The sequence below is a fragment of the Neopelma chrysocephalum genome, unplaced genomic scaffold (genome assembly GCF_003984885.1).
Source record: "Neopelma chrysocephalum unplaced genomic scaffold, ASM398488v2 Primary Assembly neopelma1_42, whole genome shotgun sequence".
Taxonomy (NCBI): Eukaryota; Metazoa; Chordata; class Aves; order Passeriformes; family Pipridae; genus Neopelma; species Neopelma chrysocephalum.
The window spans coordinates 1,718,462-1,738,709 of NW_020897700.1; the positions used below are offsets into that span (position 1 = coordinate 1,718,462).

At 39.6% G+C, this 20,248-nt stretch overlaps 1 protein-coding gene across 2 annotated transcripts in view; it reads left to right on the top strand.

Annotated features, from left to right (window-relative positions):
• The first annotated feature begins 1,548 nt into the window (after positions 1 to 1,548).
• SLAIN2 (SLAIN motif family member 2) overlaps positions 1,549 to 20,248 on the top strand; it is a 31,118-nt gene continuing 12,418 nt past the window's right edge. Inside the window, exons 1-5 of one of the 2 annotated variants that reach the window (XM_027676335.1) lie at positions 1,549 to 1,972; positions 11,437 to 11,585; positions 16,405 to 16,569; positions 18,023 to 18,184; positions 19,405 to 19,764. In XM_027676335.1, coding sequence (XP_027532136.1) covers positions 1,617 to 1,972; positions 11,437 to 11,585; positions 16,405 to 16,569; positions 18,023 to 18,184; positions 19,405 to 19,764 — 1,192 coding nt within the window. In that variant the 5' untranslated portion in view covers positions 1,549 to 1,616. The remainder of the gene's footprint in view (positions 1,973 to 11,436; positions 11,586 to 16,404; positions 16,570 to 18,022; positions 18,185 to 19,404; positions 19,765 to 20,248) is intronic. The other variant, XM_027676336.1, reaches the window with a different exon arrangement.

Genomic DNA, 20,248 nt, shown 5'->3' on the forward strand with positions numbered 1-20,248 from the left:
AGACAGATTACCATAAGAGTAATTTAAATTGCTTTATTAAAAGATACCAGCCTAGCATTATTTTAATACTTAAATACTTAATGTGATATTGGTTTGGAGGAAACAATGACAGAAATTGTATTTATGGATCAAAGGCTTGGATTCTTGTGAGGACCTAACAGTAACAGTGGATAACTACCCCAGCATAAACTCTTGAATAATGCTGTACATACAGAGAATATAATCTTTGAATGTACAAGGGGAGAGTACTGCACAAGGCAAGGAATTGACCCCAGTCTTGTACCCATCCATAAGGATGCTGTATGACAGCGGCTTTAACACCCCAGCAGTCCATGCACCATACCTAACACAACCCAAATCATAAGGCATTTACTGCCCCTAAGCTTTGCACCTTCTCAGCACACCTCACTGAGCACCCCAGTCTTGTTTCCTTTCTTCCCTCCCTGAGCCTGGTAAATGCTACTCACTGAAGTGCCAGTCCTTGCAGAGCCCAGCCCTCCTCTGGCCCATGTGCTGGTTGCTTCCTCTCACTAGCAAGTGCAGGCTCCAAAACGAAGCTCTTGAGTAGGTAGAGCTTAGGAAAAAAAAAAACTTGTGAAGGGATGTCACAAAGGGCACTGTCTCTCAGTGGCAATAGGGAAGTGGGACGCAGAGCATCCCCACAATGCCTGCAGATGAAGTTTGGAAACACAGTGTGTCCTAAGACACAAAATGTCCCAGGCAATTGGACAAGAGGCAAAGGGCAGAAACTGATGCACAGGATGTTCCACATGAATACAAGGAAGAATTCTTTACTCTGTGAGGGACCGTGCACTGGAACAGCTTTCCCAGAGAGGTTGTGGAGTCTCATATCCGGGAACTGTCTGGACACAATCCTGTGCAATGTGCTCCAAGATGACCCTGCTTCAGCAGGGAGGTTGGACCTGATAACCCCCTGTGGTCCGTTCCAACCTTACCCATTCTGTAATTCTGTGACAAACCCCCCAGCTCCACTAATTCCTTAAACCCAAAAGTGTAAGAGTCTTACTACAGATGGCAAGGTCATGTCAATTTCTAAATGAATATGCATTTATTTATGCAACATGAAAAGCTCAAGCGATATTCAGTTCACATGTCTGTCACACAGGGCGGGCCCAACACCACCACCAGGGCCTTGGACAAGGGCACACCTCGTATCATTTAGAGGTTCTGACCATTTTGGGAAGGTAACCCGGGGCTTCCCGAACAATTCCTATCTGGGATCTGCGGCCTCCACGACATGGACTGGAGGCCACGCCGTTCCCTCAGCAGCGAGACTGCCGAAGGAGCCCCTCAGACAGCGCCAGGCTGGGGTGCGGCAGAACCTGCCCCGATAGGCCCCAAACCGCCACCACCCCACCTCGCCCCATCCCGTCCCGCCCCACCCAGGGAAGGGCGGTGCGGAGGGCGGTGCGAGCGGCGGCGGTTCCGGGGGCCGTGCGGGGCGGTGCCCATGGCGGCGGCGGCCGGATGTGCGTCCTGCTCCCCTCCCCGGCCCCGCCCCGGCCCGGCCCTGCCCCGCCGCGGCCGCCCGGCCGCGTAGACGGGGCGGCGCGGCCGCCTCTGCCCGCGCAGCCGCCGCTCTGCTGGCGGGCGCCATGGAGGACGTCGGCTCGGGCGTGAACGCGGACGCGGAGGTGCGGAAGCTGCAGGAGCTGGTGAAGAAGCTGGAGAAGCAGAACGAGCAGCTCCGCAGCCGCCACGGCGCCCTGCCCGCCGCTCCCGCCAGCCCCAAGCGCCTGCCGAGCGCCGGGCCCTCCCCGCCGCCCCCCGGCGCCTCCCCGTCGCCCGACGGCCGCTGCCTCAGTCCCCGGGCCGCCGCCCGGCGCTCGCCCCCCGAGGAGCCCGGCGGCGGCGAGGGCGGGGGCGGCAATGGCCTCCTGGACGAGGCGGCGGTGCTCAGGCCAGAGGAGCTGGAGCGGCTGGCCGGCTGCGATGAGGACGAGACCGGCTGGTGAGGAGGGGGCCGGGTGGGGATAGGTTGATGAGGGGGCGGTCGGGGCTCCGCGTCCCTTTCCCCCGCCGCGCCTGGGAGGAAGGGGCCGTTTCCAGGCGCGTCCTTGGTGTCGGAGGGGGTCTCGGGGCTTTGTGTGGCGGAGGCAGCCTCGCCTTTTGAGCTGGATGAAGGGATTAATTAGCTCTCCGAGACGTACCGAAGTCTGCCAGGGAAGGGTGTTGTGCTTTGCACAGCACATCGCACCTCCCCGCAGGCCCGCGGCTCCGCGCTGCTGTTCGGCCGCAGTGGCAGCGTTACAGCGAGTCCCTCGGAGACCAGAGCGGCTCCAGTGCTGCCGCAGGATCAGCCCTCAGTGTTTCCGCGAGTTCAGGAGGTGTGGACGCGTTGGGAAACTTGTGGGAAATTTCTTGGCTAGTTCAGAATTTGCCCACAGGTACTGTTACACTTCAGACGTGTATCAGGCGTGTTTTATGCCTTGATTTCTTTCAGTTGTGAAGGCAGCAACGTAATACACTTTTTCATCTCATAAACGTGTTGCCCTTAGGTGTTCTCGTTTGTTGCTAATGATGTAGGACCACGGATTCCCTTAGGTGATTCGTCTTTTTAAATGGACTGCTTACCCTGCTGCTCCAGCAGAAACACCTGCAGGTGGCTGTTCGCCTTGTCATTATTGCACTTGGATGAGCTTCCACTGAGAATCAGGGTTTGCTCTCTCAAAACATCACGCTGTTGTCCAGCTGTCGTTTTGAAGTTTCCTATGACAGTTGAGCAGCTTTAGAGCTGCAGGAGAAATAGTGGGGAGGAGCACAGTGTCAACAGAGAAATGCAAGGGAAGCATGTACAGGAGGAAAAGTGTAACAAGCAATTTAACTTGGGGCAGAACTGGTTGTAGGTTGATCTAAAAGGTCTTTGGAAGCAAACGTGCAGACAAATTTAAAAAACAAAGATGTCTTTCAGATTTAGAAACGCCTTTAAAAATGCTGGAATGATTCCATGCATGAGCAATATTTTAGTTGCTTAGGGAGGAGACAGTGTGTGCACTTCCTTGGAGAAGTCGTTTGCCTGACTTCCAGCCTGATCCGCTGGAGAAGTATGAGAGCATAAGTTTATTCTCATCCAACGCTAAATTAACACAAGGCATCATCGCCCAAATGACAAGTCTGTGCAAGGCAGCTACTCTTATTTCTCAGTGTATACCCTGTAATCTGGTGGCTTATAGCCCTTGATGGAAATAGAATATAGTAAATTTGCATGGTAAGTTTAGAATGGGAGTTTGTCAGTGTCATGAACTCTAGTGACAATAGACGTTATAGCTTTATATGTTATGGACAGTATCATGCATCTCTTCAGTGAGAGTTAATGTCACAACAGAGTGTGTGGTGACAGTGGTGCCATAAGTGCTGTGTTTTTGTTGACATGGTTCAGAACACTGGTGGGGCAGCCGCAGTGCTGAGCACTGATTTGCTGGGCACTGCTCTTGCTGGTGTCAGGTGTTTGGCATGTTACTCATGCTGCCAGTTCTTGTGGCACCATCATGTTTCTGTGCAAGTTCTAGTCCTCAAAAGATAATAAAATTTAAATGCAGTCTTTTGCATGTCTTCATTTCTTTACTAGTGTTTTGGCAAGTATAATGCTAAAATATGTTTTAGCAACTAATTCAGTCTCAGATGTGGGGGACACTGACTGAGACACAAACACACCTAGAAAAGAGCAGTTGTTAAATTTTACTTATTGTTGCACACATCACAAAATATGAATGTGTAATTAAAAAAAAATTGTCTTTTCCTACTCTAGTTTACTATGCAGTTAATGATAAATGTGGTTTGGCTAGACTGACTGATGGTTTTTTTGTTCTAAACTGCTCAATAAAAATGGAAGTCAAGCTCGTGGAATTTCTGAACACCTTTTAATTCAACTATTGACACACTAAGTACTTCAAAACCATTTTTGTTTCTTATGAAGGGAGGATGATTTTGCATTTGATGAATGGAGGTAATTGCTCTAAATGAAGTTTGAAATTTTCAGAGGGCTAGTGGAGCAATAAAAAAGAAACAAGCCTGTGAAGATAGGAAGGATGACGTAAGTGGATTTCACTTAAACTGTTTCATAAAGATCTTGCTCTTAAGGTCTTGGTCATGCAAGTTCTCTCAAAAAGTAATTGAATCAACTGAATGGGTGAATGTACTTGATGAAATTTAAACCTAGTATGAACTCCTTCAGGTTCAAATGGATTTGGGTCACTACTGCTTAACCCAAAATCCTGTTTAAAATATGGGATTATACACTGTAAAAGCCAAAGATCTCTTAGCAGCTGAGGAAATCTTTTGTGGAAACACTCTAAATTTAAATCATAGTTTGTGCGTAAAAAATTGATTCATCTTGCCTATTTTGCATATCTGCATAGAGAAGCTTAGATTTGTCTTTACTTCTCATTTCAGAAGGACCTTGCTCTGGGTGATAATAGATGATAAAGGGTGCTGGCTTTCTCTGTTTTGTATAATACAGACATTTTCATACTCCATTACAAAATTGTCTGCAGCCCTGTAATGGCAGAAGAAATAGTTTTCTTCACTGCAAAAATTACATTGCTTTACATTAATGCTCACGTGAGATTAGTGGCTGTGAATTTAAGATGGAACACTTGATACTGTGCCTGAAATTGATACTGGAATGTGACATGGTTTTTTAAATCTACATTTTGGAGTTTATCAGCTCATTTTTAGCTTTTAGTTCTTTAAATGCATTTAGATAAATCTACACAGGACAGAAATGTAAAGTGAAAAAGTAGAGGAGAAGGTAGGACTAGCTAACAAGCAAAAGAATTTTGATACTGCTGCTTTAGTAGCAGCATTAGCTATTAAAACAGCATTGCAGTATTGGTGAAATTTGAGACTGTTTATTTTTTTGCTTGTTTGTTCTTCTTCACTGTGGTTAGTTAAATCCAGATAGTTTTAAACATTTTAGCACATCAGACAATCTTCAAATTATATGGTAAATTATTAACAATATTTCAGTGAATTTAGGTTGAGTTTCTTGTCTATATACTTCTGAATCCTATTTGATGTGCTGAAACTTTCTTCTTGATAGGGTTCCAAAGGTTGCAAATGGGCACATCTGCACCTGCATGCAGTACTGAGCTGTACCCAGTCCCATGGAGGCTTTGCTTTAGGCCTGCTAATTATTTCCTTAAGTTATCCATGACTTTCATAATCTATTTTATGGGTGTTCCTGTTTAGCTGTTCTTGAACCAGATTGGATCAAACTTAATTTTTTTCAAATTTCGATCTGAAGGGGTCTTTTCTTATTAATTAATTAAAAAGACAAAAGGCCAGGAGAGGGGACTTCAGAGAACTGGTATGCAGCTCCTTCCTTGCCTGACTTGCTGGGTAAGGTTGGGTGTGGATGCGTAGCACGTTTGAGACACCTGGGTAACAGCATGCAGGGTCGCTTGCTATGCTGCTTTTAAAAAGAGAGCTGCTTCAAGTTTATTGCAGGATAAATGTGCACGTGGGCAATTACTGTAGATTAGTTAATGAGCTGTGAATCCACTGTAGGTTGCTTTGTGGTCACCTAGACTTTCTGAGATGGGTTCTTTTACATGTGAGCAAAACATGCAGTGCTTTTCTTCAAAATTTACTTGCAGCATGTGCATAAAAGAGTATAGAGCATGCTGTGTATCTATTTTGTACGTGTAATTGCTCAGCAAACTTCAGGGCAGTTGTGTCCTCTTTCAATGACAGTGCTGTAAAAACTAGCCTGGCACTTAACAGTTTTCTTGTCAGTTTCATGTCCAAAGTCTCCTTGCTAGGGCTGAAATAGCTGCCACTTGACTGAGCTTGTTTACAAACAAAAGGCAGATATTTTGTGTTTAAAATTAAATTATTGGTGAGCTATTTATATTAACCTAGTAATTCAAAGTAATGGTTTCAGTGTTTTTTAAGACCTCACATTGGTTGTGTATCCTGACTAGTTAAAATGGAAGTCACATACTTTTACTATTATACTCACTCTCATTCTGCAGCTATTTCTAATTTGGACCTATTTATAAGAGTTTATGTTTCTGTTCTAGCCATCCATTGTCTTTAGTTGGCTAAGTGGCTGTTTAGAGATACATGATTGTCATCTGTAATGATTGTCTTCATCTCATATTGCTTGATGTCCCTTGGGGACTAGTATTGTTTTGGAATCCTAGTTTACCATAGTGAGCTAGTAAAGTATGGCATGAATATTTTAGGATAGAGCTCCACCTGAATGAAATCCCATTGCTGAAATTATATTGCAGCATTTCCTGTTCAATACTAAATTTCATTGTATTAATGTGGTTTAGGCCTCTTGGAAATTGGACAGGTTCTAATCAATATCTGTGCCATGGTCTAGGTAAAAGAGAAACTGATGCTTTTCATTTCAGATAATGTCTTCACAAACTAGGAAGGTAATATGAAAAGAAGCATGTAGGAGAACCAAGGATTACAGAAGTTGCCAGTTTCATCAAGTGAAACAACTGGTAACATCAAATAATATTCAGTAATGTCTTTGAGGTATCCGTGTTTATCGTGTAACCAATATTTGAGGACTGGAGGAAGAATCCCGAGGAACGTTTTTTCATTTCTAACTTCTTGTGTGATATTTATAACTTTTAAACATTCTTGATATTTAGATATAATAAAAGCTTTGATACGAGTTTCTTTTACTGTCTTAATGATATTCCTGAAATTTACTTCATAATCACATCTTGTTTAGGTATGATTCATATTTCTACCACTTGTAGGTGTTGTTAGAACTCTTAAGCCTAGTTATTAAGCAGAATTTTATCTTGAAACACATTTCATAGGACACAGAACTTCTCAGCTTTTATCTATTCCATGTAAGTATCAACAATGCCACATTAGAGCATGTGTTTTAACAAATTCCTTATGAAAAGCTTCTCAGTGGACAGTTGGACAGTTTGTGTGACAGTTCTAGGGAAGCTGCATGATGGTATTTTTGAAGGCCCCATTTCCCATTCTACGTCATCTCTTTCAGACACCAACATGTTCTTTTGGATGAGGAAATGAATAATACCTGTAACTTCCTATAACTAACCAGGGCATAGCTAACTATCTTTTAATTGTTGGTCACAGAAAGGTAGATGTGTTCCAAATTGCACTTTGCAACCTCTCAAATATCCTTAATTCTACTTAAAAATCGCATCAGGTAGCTGAGATGTGCTGCTTTAATATGAAGATTTAATGAAATTGTCGAAGCATTTTTGTAGTGTTCGTATCCTGGAGTTGATATGAATAGACCTGAAGTTTACTGTAACTGGTGCATCTCTGGGAACTAGAAGCATTCTGTGAAGTACATCTGAAAACTAGTAATTACAGGCTAAGTAATGTGTATCTCAGCCAGTTATAGCTATAGCAGAGGAACTTCCTGGAGTGGGAGATAAGAAAAATCTGTGGGCTAGATAGGTACAGTAATGTCACTTAATTTTTGGTGGGTTTTTTTTTCTTTTGACCAGAGATTCTCTTCAGATTTTTACCTGTTCATTCAAAATCCATTTTAAATTTTAATTATTTAAATTGCTTCAGACAGGGTTTCCTGAAAGTTTTAGCTTGATCTAAAAGACTTTAGATTGACACTGTTGTGTTCAAAATTATGTTTCCAAGACTGTCCAGTATTATTGTCTCTTGATTTATTTATGTTCAGTAGCTTTTCATTGTGTAATTTCCTTTTTGTATTTTAAAGGAAATTCTTACTGTTCTGTCCCTAGATTTCAACTTTTTCTCCTCCTTGTGTCTTCAGGTTTTTCATCCTGCTTTTGCCTGAATCATGTTTTGTCTGCTCTCATTTCATTACAGCTGTTGTAGCTCTCGTTTCTTTAAAGCTAATGTAGCTAAAATAAATGAGCTCTAACTCAAGTTCTTTCCACTTGCCATCTTTCTAATTCAAATCTGTGACTTCATGTTCATCTGCATCTTTCCCCCCCACTCTTTTACTGAGCAGTAGAAGGATTTTGCTATGAAGACTCTTCCTTTCTTCCTGATTAGATTATTGGCTTCTGGTTTTATGCCTATGGCAACTAGCCTCTTGTATTTTAATGCATGGGGAGGTGTTCCTCAGTGAGGTAATCCCTACACAGGTATTCCACTCCTACCACAGTGTCATGTCCCCTTTCTTCAAAGCCCTTTCCGACTCAGCTGTCCTAGTACAACATGCTACAGCTTGCCCTATTTGGCTGACATTATCGTATGTGCTTATAGTGACAGTAGTCTTTCTGCAAAAGCTCTGTCCTTTTCTGTGCTGCGTCTTTCTGGAATTAATCAGTAGAGCCCCTGCCTGCTTTCAGCTTCAGGTTAGTGCTGCTGTGGCATAGTTCACTAGTGACAGCCAAGGGAAGGAAGTATTACTGTGTGCAGCAGAATCATAGTGTCTGGGCTTCTTAATGCTGTTTCAAAATAGATCAAAGCTCCTGAGGATTGCTCCTTCTTTTTATATACTGTTTTCTTTTACTTGACCTTATGTCACTGGACTGTAGAGTTACTCTCCTGTGGAGAAATTGGAGTGTAGGTTTCTGGTGTGTTAACATTTGTAGTATGGGTGGTAACTGTAAGATGTCAGCTTCCTCAGTGTTTTCAACTTCCTGTTTTAAGAAAGTGATTTATGGTGGTTAAAGATGTATGAAGTTATTCTGATTGTCTTCAATCTTGAAGTTGCTGTGCTGCCAATCCATGCTGTTGCATTGCTGTAGAATGCATTAAGAGGTACAAAAGGGATCTCTTCTGGAAAGCTCTTCAGCTAAGGAAGACCTATATCTTTTGGATCAAACAGTAGTCTGATAAAGAAGATCATTTAGCTGTATGAAGTTATTTGTACATACTTCATAGTCTCTGTTCTTTTTCTGTTCCTGCTGTTGGGAAGAGAGGAAGAAGTAGTAGAGGCATCACTGATTCTTAGCCTTTTCCTTGGTCCTTTTGGGTTTTTTTTTAAATCCAAATTAGACAAAGCAAGTAGAGTTAAGTCAGTCTCAAAACTTGAGATTGGCTCTTCTTTGTCAGATGGGAAATAAGGATCACTGCTTTGTAATGAGGCTTCATAATTGCATGATGTTCAAGAAACTGCCCTGAAAGAGCTGTTTTGTTGTCACATCAATGTATATGTGCATGTCATGAAGTGGAGTTGCATGAAATATGTATATCCTGAAGGTCTGTCTTTTCTTGAAGTATGAGTTATGAAAACAAAGGCTGTTAAAGGAAAAGGAGTTGGAAAGAGGTGGAAGAATATGCAATATATATTTGGTTAGAAAGCAAGGTGGAGAAGTGTGAGCCTGGATTTGCTTCAATAAATAAACTACTTGTGAAACAAATGCAACAGTTGGAAATTGCAGAAAAGAATGTGTTGAAGCTTAAACTACCACGTGCAATTTTCATTAGAGCAATATTGTAGGTTTGTTGAAGGTACCCCCTTGGTATGTCTCTCAAAGAGGACATGCACTTTAATGCCTTTTATACTGGGTATTACTGTGAATACTTCAAATGTGCATGGAACTTCTCAAAGACAGCAAGGCATGTCAGCTATCCAGAGAGCTAGGAGGGAGTGTGGCCTGTACAGGACAAAAGTTGTCTTTGTTGCCTTTGACGCTTCTTTGTATTGTATAAACATACCTTAGGACAGAAAAGAGTATAGGCAAAAAATGCTAAAAAGACAGTAAATTCAGACTGTTAGAGAGATAGCAAATGTTAAACGTTACTTTTAACTGTATGGAGATAATTGCAGAAAGTATAGAAAATTTTGTAATTGTTTACACAGAACTGTAAAAATTAAGTGATTCTTGTTCTTTTCAAGGATCTTTAGGGCTATAAATATGTGATGGGCTTTCAGCTCTTCTTGTGGGCAGAGTGCCTGTGAAGATTGTTAGGATTTCTACAAAATAAGTTATAACATGATACTGGCCAGAGCATAAACTGCTTGAACTACAGTAGGTGGCAGTGGCTATTTGCCTTGTTACAAACAGCTTCCTTTTTTGTTTGAAAACCTGGCAGCTAATAAAAATCTTGTTTCCTGTATTTGCAAGCATAGCTTGCTAATTCCAGTGTTTGAGGGCAGAGTGTTTCAGAGCGAGCTCTAAACAAAGATCAGTGTTTAGGGTGAGATATTCATGGTGGTTTTATAATTATGCTTCTTGGGAAGCTTTTTTAAGAAGTGAACTTACTGGTAGTAATTAAAAGAATAATCTTTTAAAGCTATTATAAAAGAAACAGTTCCACTTCTAGAATTACAGAGGAAAGATCAGCTAATAATCTTGTAACGACAAAAGTTGTGGGAAATAACTCCTGTGTTGCCGATGTCATTGGCATAAAGGAAACAATTTTTTGCTGTCTATTTTGTAAGGAAACATGGCTGATTAGACTGTCAGATGTTTCTAAGTTACAGTGTGTGGCATACAGTCATATTCACTTGGAACATGAAGTCTGTCATTACTCCTAGAAGAAACACTCATTTAGTTGTTCTTGCATATGCGTGAGCTCTAGTTCTGGCTGTGCATCTTGCAATTCACTGTTGTCTTTGCTGAAGCACATTTCCAAGTTTGGTTCTAGTCCAAAGTAAGGCTTAAGCTTCCCTATTTTGAGTGTGTGTGATTGGTTGTGACTTTTCTTTTACTCTCTCTGTTGAAAGAGGAGACTTTTCAGCTAAATTTCTTGAGCCTTTAAACTGGAACACTACTTTCTTCAGTCATGGAATGTTGATGTTAAAAGAAATTAATGGAGATGCTGACAGACAAAGGCTTCAGCATGTCTTCAGAACAATATGATCTCATTGTTTCTCTCTACTCTGTGTGCATTATCTCTTTTTCCTTGTTTCTGATGCTTGACTGTATACCCTTTAGGATAGAGATAGTCCTTTTGTTCTGTGTTTGAAGAAAATGAAAGGATCAGGTGGTGGGATATAAATCATAAATAAAAATAAAATGCTTATTGTTCAAGGCTACTGAAACAGTACCTGTGTTTTGTGCACTTTAGCACTGCTCCTTGGCTGTTAAGATGATAATTGCTTGCTACATCTTTGGTTAGTAAAACAACAGTTCCCTATTGCATAGTGCTTTATTTCCTTCTTTCAGGTGAATGTTACTTAAATCTGAAAAGATAATCCTGGATTGTGCATTTATGTGATATAGTGAAATTGTGCATATACCTAAAGTGTCTGAAAAGGCTTTTTTTTTTCCTTGCATATCAGTTGGTATATCCTGGGATAGCAAGATAGGCAGCACTTTTTGCCAGAAGTCCTTGAGCAGCCATATGCTGTATCCAAAAAAGTTAATCGTAAGCTAAAATTTGTGCTTTCTTTATCTTTTGGGATTGTATTATAGTATAGATAGAGTATAAAAATAAAAATAGCATAGTATGTGGTATTTTGTTGCATGCCTGATCTTATGCTCATTTTGTTTGTCCTCATAGATTTTTTTTTTCCCCCTCTTTTTCCAGGTTATATACATCTCCAAAGAAGAAACTGACTCCAGGGCAAAAATGTGTCAGTCCATTAGTTTGGTGCAGGCAGGTATTGGATTACCCAAGTCCTGATGTTGAATGTGCTAAAAAGTCACTGATCCACAGGCTGGAACAAACAATGTCAGGTGAGTTCCTGCACGCTAAAACCACTGGGTTGTATGCATTTACTCTGAAACAGAGTCAAAATTAGCTGATAGTTGTGAGATAAGACATTCAGCAATTACTTGGGTCTTAAGTTTTTGTTATGTTTTACAAGGAGTAATTAATTCGACTCATTTTCTGAACTGTATGAACAAAATGAAAAGGCGGCATAGATTGTGAGTCATGAATTCAGTTTTATACTATCTTCATAATTTGGACAGACGTTTTCAGGAAGAAACAGTGTTTTTAACTTGAAGGTTTTCTTGTCTTATTTTAAAATAGAAGCCGGTATTAAACTATCATAATTGGTAGGTGCTTGACAGTATGTTAACATGGTTTTCTGCTAGATTATCTATTTTATTTCATCTAAGGAAATGGAGGCTTAAGTTTGTGAATACTTTGGAGAGGTAATAGTGATTTCTTTTCCTCCCATCCCCAGTAACTTAAGATCTTGTTACAAGCAGATTAAAAAACCCCAAAGTTCATGATTCTTCCTTGATACAAATTAGTTGGTTATATTCAAAACTGGAGAGTATTTGACCCTGTGAGCATGAAAGCCTACATTCTCCATCCTTCTATTACCAGCATTTTTTATGTCAAACCAGCAGGAAAATGCTGAAGGACTGATTAGAATTCTCTGTCCATCTGTTTTCTTGCTTTATTTTAATTTCATTATTGGAATCTATTTTTATTTTTTAAAATATTATCCTGAGACACTTACTTTCTTGCTATTAATAGCTGTTTTCTCCCTGTATTTCAATTTTTTTGCACTCTGCTACATTTTTAACTGTTATGTTCAGTAGTTAGCAGAACAGCTGCACTTGAGCTAGGAGTAAGTGAACACACACAGCTCCAGGAGTGTTCCCAACTACCACCTTCTTTACGTGGTTATATGTAAACTTCGTGCCAAGTTTATTTGACTGTAACTTTTTTCCCTTCCTTGGATCCTTTTCTGGAGCGATTCAGTCTTTTTTCTGGTTTGTACTAAAATTGTTCTTAATAAAATTTGAATCCATTTTTTATTCTTATAACAATCATAGGCATAGTGGTAAAAGTGCCTTCAATATGAGTCACCTTTGATCTTCTTCTGTTTCTTGTGCTTTTTTTATGCTGCCTGGACATCTATTAACAATTTTCCTGAACAGTTAACGTAATTTGCTACAGGCAAAGACTGAAATTCTAAACAAAGAAAAGTATTCAGATCACAGAGATTTACAAATGATGATCCAGGTTTGGGAATTTGAATACTACTGAATATTTAAGACTGGATAGCAGTTGATTGACCTAATTCTTTTCATGGTTTACCTTCTTTTCGTAAGTGAGTAGAAGTCTTCCAGAAGTACCACAGATTCTGTTACCCTTAGGGTATATCTTTAAAAATTCATAGTTGAAACTGAATGGCAGGAAACTTCCCTATGAAATGCACATATTTGAAAGTTTGATCATTCAAACAATGTCTTTAGGTAACTTCACCTCATTTTTTTTCCTTAGACCTAAGAATCTGCCTCTGGCAGTGATACTTGAAAGAATACTGCAATTCATCTAAAGTACTAATAGGAGAAAATACTAATGGTAGAAGAGATAGGCACTAATATTGCTGGTTGGAGCAGATTGCATGAAAAAATGAATTTGTAACAAAATAGAAAATTGTCCTTTATAGCAACCCATCTATTACAGATACAGGGTAGCAGGAAGCTCCACTGGAGGAGATGAGGAGTGCTGCTTGTAACCTTGTTTGTGTTTTGTACCCCACAACTTCAGGATTATCTTGTGACTTATATTTTACATAACACTTATTCCTCATGGACCCATCACTTAACCTGTTACTACCTACTGCATCAGTTTATCGATTTTGGTTCCAGTCTCTGTGGATAAGGCTTTTCACACTACTGTTACTTTCTTTCCTGAATCCTTGCTGATGTTTCTTTTGCATTGACTCTTTGTAATGTTGTCAGTTCCTGTTGTTACCTCTTTCTAATTTAATATCTTTTTGCTGTTTCTCTTGTATTTCACATATTCATATTCCATCCTGTTTTCCACTGTGTGATAATAAAGGAGGGCAGACCAGCTCTCAGCTCCAAACTACTGGGAGCAGTTACTGATGCACAGTGCCTTGTCACTATTTAGCTCAGGTTTACAATTGCAGAGCAAGTCCTGCTCAGTGTTGGAAGCATGTTCAGACTAGAGGAAGCCTTAGGTGTATTCTACACTCAAATTTTCCTATTTTCTACAGCAAGAGAGATTCATGACAGTTTTAACAAAATGTTAACTAAAAGGAATTAGATGCTGCATACTGTTTCTGAATGTTATAAAAGAAAATCCATTAAAATAAAATTGTCGATCATCAACCCTCCCCTTTGGTGTTTTGAGAGCTAATGTGTAATCTTTTGTAAGCTAGTGTTTTATCCAATATAGGATCATTTTAATGTTAAAATGAGTTATCTGTCATGCTGATTTTGTCTGGCACTCCTAATAAAGAACACATCTCTATTTGTAAAATAGCAATGTCTTCCTGAGTTACAGAAATCCCCGTTGGAAAACCTTTAGGAGTTCTGGACCAGAAAAGAGTTTGAATCCAGCTTTTTTTTTCCGGGGAAAATGCTGAGAAAGGTAGAAGTTTGCATTAGTTAGGATGAAAACTACTGCACATATTAAGGCTCATCACGTACCAGAGCAAACTTTTTATATGTAGCAAAAGTATACTTAGTTTCATCTAAAGAAATCTGTGTGATCAAATATTTTGTATCATTATTGGTATGTACAAAGAGCCTGTTTTGAAGGTTATACAGTAGTACAATTGTTTTCTAATTTGTGTTACTATTTTAAAATACTTGTCTATGTAATAAGTACAAAAGAACTGTTGTGCAGTCTTACATTTTAGAGGTTTTTTACTGACACTTTCTGCAACAGATGAAAAGTAAATTATTTTCAGCGTGAGAAAAAAGATTCAGTTGGAATAGGTGCTTTAGGATTCCTATGTGAATGCCAGAACTTGCTGTCAAAGGAGTGGCCTCTTGTAAGTCAACCAGAATACAACGAGTTGTAATTATTGATTTTGTTACCTGAGCTTTGTAATAAAGTGGATATTTCCCTTCTGACACTCATAATAAAGTGGAGGTACCTCAAGAATACTTGCTAGAATTCACCGAGTTCACTAATTGGTGAAATTAATACGTATTGTTTAAAACTTGCAGTGAAAGCTGAAGTATCAAGCGTTTCATCCTTCATCTATAACCGTCTTTTCTCTCTAACTAAATTACTGGTAACACTAACTGGTTTAGAAAGTACCTTTGCACAAGTTGCAGTTTTAGGAATTTGCTTCAAAGTCAACTTTAATTTCTGCTGGTTTTGCCTCTGCTACATTCTGCCATTGGCTTGGTTGGATAACATGTTTTTTTAAGGCACTACTAAAAACTTACTTAGTGATGCAATCAGTTAAAATACTCTAGATGTTTTTAACTTAAGTCCACTTTAGTAGGCCAGATGATAGCGCAGCCCCACCATTGTTTGTACTGGACAGTTGAGGAGGTGTAGCGAGTAAGAACAAAGAAGGGAGGAGGAGGTAAAGCAGCCTTTGCTGCTGAAAACAGCATTTCATGCAACTGTAGTCCCTTTTGGCTTCTTGTAATGTCGAAACAGCAGTGATTTTTAGTAAATAAATTAAAGTTCAATTCCTTTTTTTTTGTCCACTACTATCCATAGCCTAATTGCTACTGTGCTTATTGAAGCCCATTTTCACTCATAGAAATGTCACACAACATTCTCTAAATGGCTTACTTTCTGCAGCTAGGTGAGCTGCAACTTAATCTAATCCAGATTTACATACCATCAAGTTAGGACCTCTAGCTTTCAGCTTAATGTTTTGTGATTTAATTTGATCTTTTATACACTTCTGTATAAATATACTTTCAGCAATGAAGGAACGGATTTTTACCAAAAGTGCCAAATTTTCCTTAGGTACCCACTTCCCCGTTTGAAATTCCATTTTCTATTATGTTAAAATAAAGTAAAACTTTTGAACAAAATAATCAATTAAGTAACTATGCAAATCATACACCTGGCAATTGGGGGAATTGCAGTATCATATGGAAAATGTTCACTAGTGGTTAACATTTATCTGAAAGTACTTTAGCATTGAAATATTTACAATAAATGGCAAAGGAAAGTACCCAATTTAGATCTTATGTTATATATGAGGTTGAAGGCTGTGGACAAAAAGTCCTAAGTCATTAGAACAGAAGGGAATAATCCCTACAGTCAATTTGCTTTAGCCTGGTAGGTTCATGGTACCCAGAAATATAAACAGAAGCTTTTGCCTGGCTTAATGCTTTTTCATTTTAGCATATGCTTAGGGAAATTTTGTAGGTGGTATTGCTTAGTTCTGTGGAAGTACTGTGTGATCTACACAGGTCTGTGAGTTCTGGAGAACTCGACTTCGTGGTGTGCTCTGGTTTGTATGCAATTGTGCATAGGATGTATGTTAATGTAACTTAGCTACTACTGTCCTCCTGCTTCCCAGCACCAACACTGGACATCTTGAAGAGATCAGTTGTAGTGATCTTAGATCTGACTGCTACGATGAAAGTACTTATCACTATCTTATCTTGTCCTCTTCTCCCACTCCTTTCACAATATGGTTATAGCTAGGGGGCGAAGAAATCAGTTGAAAAACTTTCTGGTGTCTGAAATTTTCTACTTGAACTGTATAGACATTAAATCACACTGAAGATACTATATAGTATTGTATTAATTTTTCATTGGTTCCTTCAGTATAATTCATCACTTTTCTCCTCTTTCCTACAGCTCTCAAGAGACAGAGTTTGTACAGCAGTCCTTTCAGTGCGGTCAGTTACGCAAGCTCCTATAGTCCAAATACCGGTAGTCCCTACAGCAGTGGTTTTAACTCTCCCTCCTCAACACCAGTGAAATCTGCTTTAGTGAAACAGCTCATACCTTCTGGTACCTCAGGTAAATGACTGTGTGTCTAGTCTTTTGCTGTCTTCTTCCTCCTCTTCCTTTGAAAAACATGCTCAGATAGATGACTTTGCATTGAACTAGAGTAAGAAAGAAACCAAAAACTTGTCAGTCTTTTGTAGGATGTTTGCATCATGCAGTATTTAAGCTTTTTAGGAAAGCCTTTTTTATAGAGTTTCTGACATGAGATACTTATTCAAATGTTTTCTTTGGATGTCCATGTGCCAAAAAAATCACTGATGTATGTTGGCAGTTAGATTAAAACAGAACCTTAGTCCTGTGGCGTCCCAAGGTCAGTCAGTGGCTTCTGGAATTAAATGGCATGTAAGTTGCATGGTAAGTATTCAAACCTTAGGTGCTGGTAGTTGCAAAGTCTTTGCAGCTACAGTTGCAATAGTTAATAAACAGTAGGTTTACTAACTGAAACATTTGGTATGTAATATATCCATCACTACTTCTGAGATGTGAACTATATAATCTAGAAGATGCAATTTTTAATTAAAGGCATTCCACAAGGCTTTGCAGCCATCAGTGTAAACACTAAATTCAGGTGATGTTTTCTGCCTTTATTCTACACTGTAGATGTTTTCTTTGCATGATAAAAATTGATGCCTGGAACATATCACTATTCTGAAGTCATACTTTTGGCTTATTGTATATACTTTAGTTAAAGTTAGCTTACAGGGAAGGTGAAAAAAGCACTGCATTGACAATCCAACTCTCTGTAGTTCAGTGTGGACTTGTAGAGAAGCCTGCACTGCACCAGAGCCATTACTCAGGTTTTGTTTTCATCTCTCTTAACTTTGCTCTGCATTATGTCCCACAATGGTGTGTCTGCCTGAGGAGGACAGAGATGTAACAGGCAATGGGATATCAGCCAGAAGGCAGAAAACAGGAAGAGTTTTCTTTGTTATAGTTTCCATGTTATAGTTTAGCAAAGGTGTGTATGTGGAACAGATAGTATTTTCAGATAAACTGTATTGTAAGCATTCCAAACTGAATCAATATTCATTGGATCAGCATGTCCTTACCACTAAGAAAGATCTAGTCAAACTCATGTCTTACAAGGTAGTAAGCAGAGGTGAGAATGAAAGCACAAATGGAACCAGGTATGCAGTTGCTTTTGTTTGTAGAGCTGTGCAAACTTCATAGCAGTTGAAACATGGTATGATAGACCAGACTATATGTCACTAATTTGTTTAGGTACCATTGCAATGATTTTATAAAGTTGCCCATTTTTAGAAGGTAATGGCTAAGCTCTGCTTTTGTAAGTTATATTTTCACCCTAGGTTAGCAATCAAATGTTTCAAATGGTCTGTCAGACTAAATGTCTCAGTAATAATCTGTTTTCAGATTGGTAGTTCTTTTACTGGGAAAGGAAATGCAGCTTCCCTTTTTTTCCTTTCTTTTAAGTAACATTTCCTGTTTCTTTATTTTCTTTCCATAGGTCATCTTAAAAGTTCGGGAGATAGAAATCCTCCGATAAGTCCACAGTCCTCTCTGGACAGTGAATTAAGTGCATCAGAGATGGATGAAGACTCTATTGGGTCTAATTACAAGTTAAATGATGTTACAGATGTGCAAATTTTAGCACGAATGCAGGAAGAAAGTAAGTGGCTTTTTTTTCTGAAAACACAGTGGAGCCATTGGGGTTTTTCATTGTATAACTCCAGTTGCACTTGCTTAGCAGTAGTGGAAAAGGTATGTAGATTCTACTGTGAATGTACAAGTGTAGATGACCCAAGAAAGATGGTTAAGGGCTTAAGCCTCCAGGCTAAGGAAAGGAAGTTGCTGTGCAGAATTGTTCTTTAGGGACAATGGACAAAAAATGCTAGAGAGTATGAATTTGTAAGATAGAGTATTTGCTAAAAGGATGGTGGTTAGAATGGACTACTGCCTGTCACCATTCTTCTCAGGAGATATGTGCCTTCCTGATGTAATCCAGTCTTGCTGACATCATGCTTAAACCGTAATTTAAATCACCAGAATGTAAAATCCCTATGACAAAAAATAGTTTAAAAAACACCTATGTAGATGTCTCTCTTTTATTATAGCTTTAGTTGAGAGTGTCTTTTTGTCCCTCTGAGTTTGCAGAAAGTGGTAATAATTTCAATTGTCTAACTGGGTGGTCTCCTGACTATTGTGTATCCTTATCAGTGAAAAAAACCCAAACCAAAGGCCCAATATATGTATTTTTTTATAAATTATGTATGTGTGCTACTCTGATATATTAGATACACAAAAATGCACAAATGTATGAAACATTATAAATTTTAAAAGTATGAGATAAAGACAAAATAAATGCTGTTTTAAAATACTGGTTGTACAAATTTTTCTCCTGTTCACCAGTGGATTCTTTTGTGTACTCCTGGGTGTGTGGGCACCACACTTCAGAGACCACTGATCTAACAACTCCAGTTTCTCTTGGGGCAGCTTATCATGCTGCTTGTTTGGTTACATAAACTAATATATTGCAAGAGACATTTCATTGTGGCTGCTATAATTGTTACACAATGTTACATGATACCAAAACTAAGGTGTAGTCTATGTTGCTAGAATCCAGCCTGGGAGAGGAGAGGAACAAGTAAGTACACAATACATCTATACTGATGATTGCTGTACTAGGAAATGGAATATGCTCACCTACTTATTTCAGGTCATTATTAGCTGGTAGACAACTTTTTGGTACTAATCTGAATTCATGTAATGCCTCAAATAAAAGGTGAGCCAAATTTAAGTTGAGAACTGCATAGATATTTGTAGGCACTGTCTCTAGTGTGAACCGTCTGTGTGCTGGAAGCAAGTAAACAATGTTCTCATTGTTGCCAGGCCTCCGGCAAGAGTACGCAGCAACTGCTTCTCGGCGTAGTTCTGGTTCCTCTTGCAATTCTACAAGGCGAGGCACGTTCAGCGACCAGGAGCTTGATGCGCAGAGCTTAGAAGATGAGGAAGATGGCACACATCACACAGTGCACCCTGCTGTTAGCAGGTTCTCACCATCACCTCGCAGTTCTCCCTGGCCTTCACCAAAACAATCTCCAAGAAATTCACCTCGCTCCCGCTCGCCTGCTCGAAGCATAGAGTACAGTCGAGCGTCACCGCAACCTATGATTAGCCGTTTACAGCAACCTCGTCTTTCACTTCAAGGCCATCCTACAGACTTACAGACTAGTAATGTCAAAAGTGAAGGTAAAAAACTGTCTCAAAGTTGTTACACAAGTAGTTTGGATAGTGTGCAGTACTAAAACTATGTGCTTGTGTAACATCATGGTTTAATCTCCGAATTGTTGAAGAAAAAGCAGAGCAAGCAAAGCTTAAGTTCTGCTGGGGAACCCTTATAGTCAGATGATTTGATAGACTTATATTTGCTTTAGATGTTATCCAGTCACTGAATATAATTGAGTTTCATGGTGACCAAGGTCTATCTTTGGCAGGCAAATGCACAAAAATAAAGCAGGGAAACTATCATTGACCACTATGGTTAGGCCTTGCAGATGACAGAATAAAATGCAGAGGAAAGTAACTGTGGTCAGATAAGGATAATGTGGCAGTTTATGCATGCTTGTAGCCTGTGAGACAGCTGAATGCTTTCTTCTGGCAGCACAGGACTCTCAACTCTTTGACAATGAATGTAGCCTTAAAAATATTAGTACTTAACTCATGCATTTGTTGG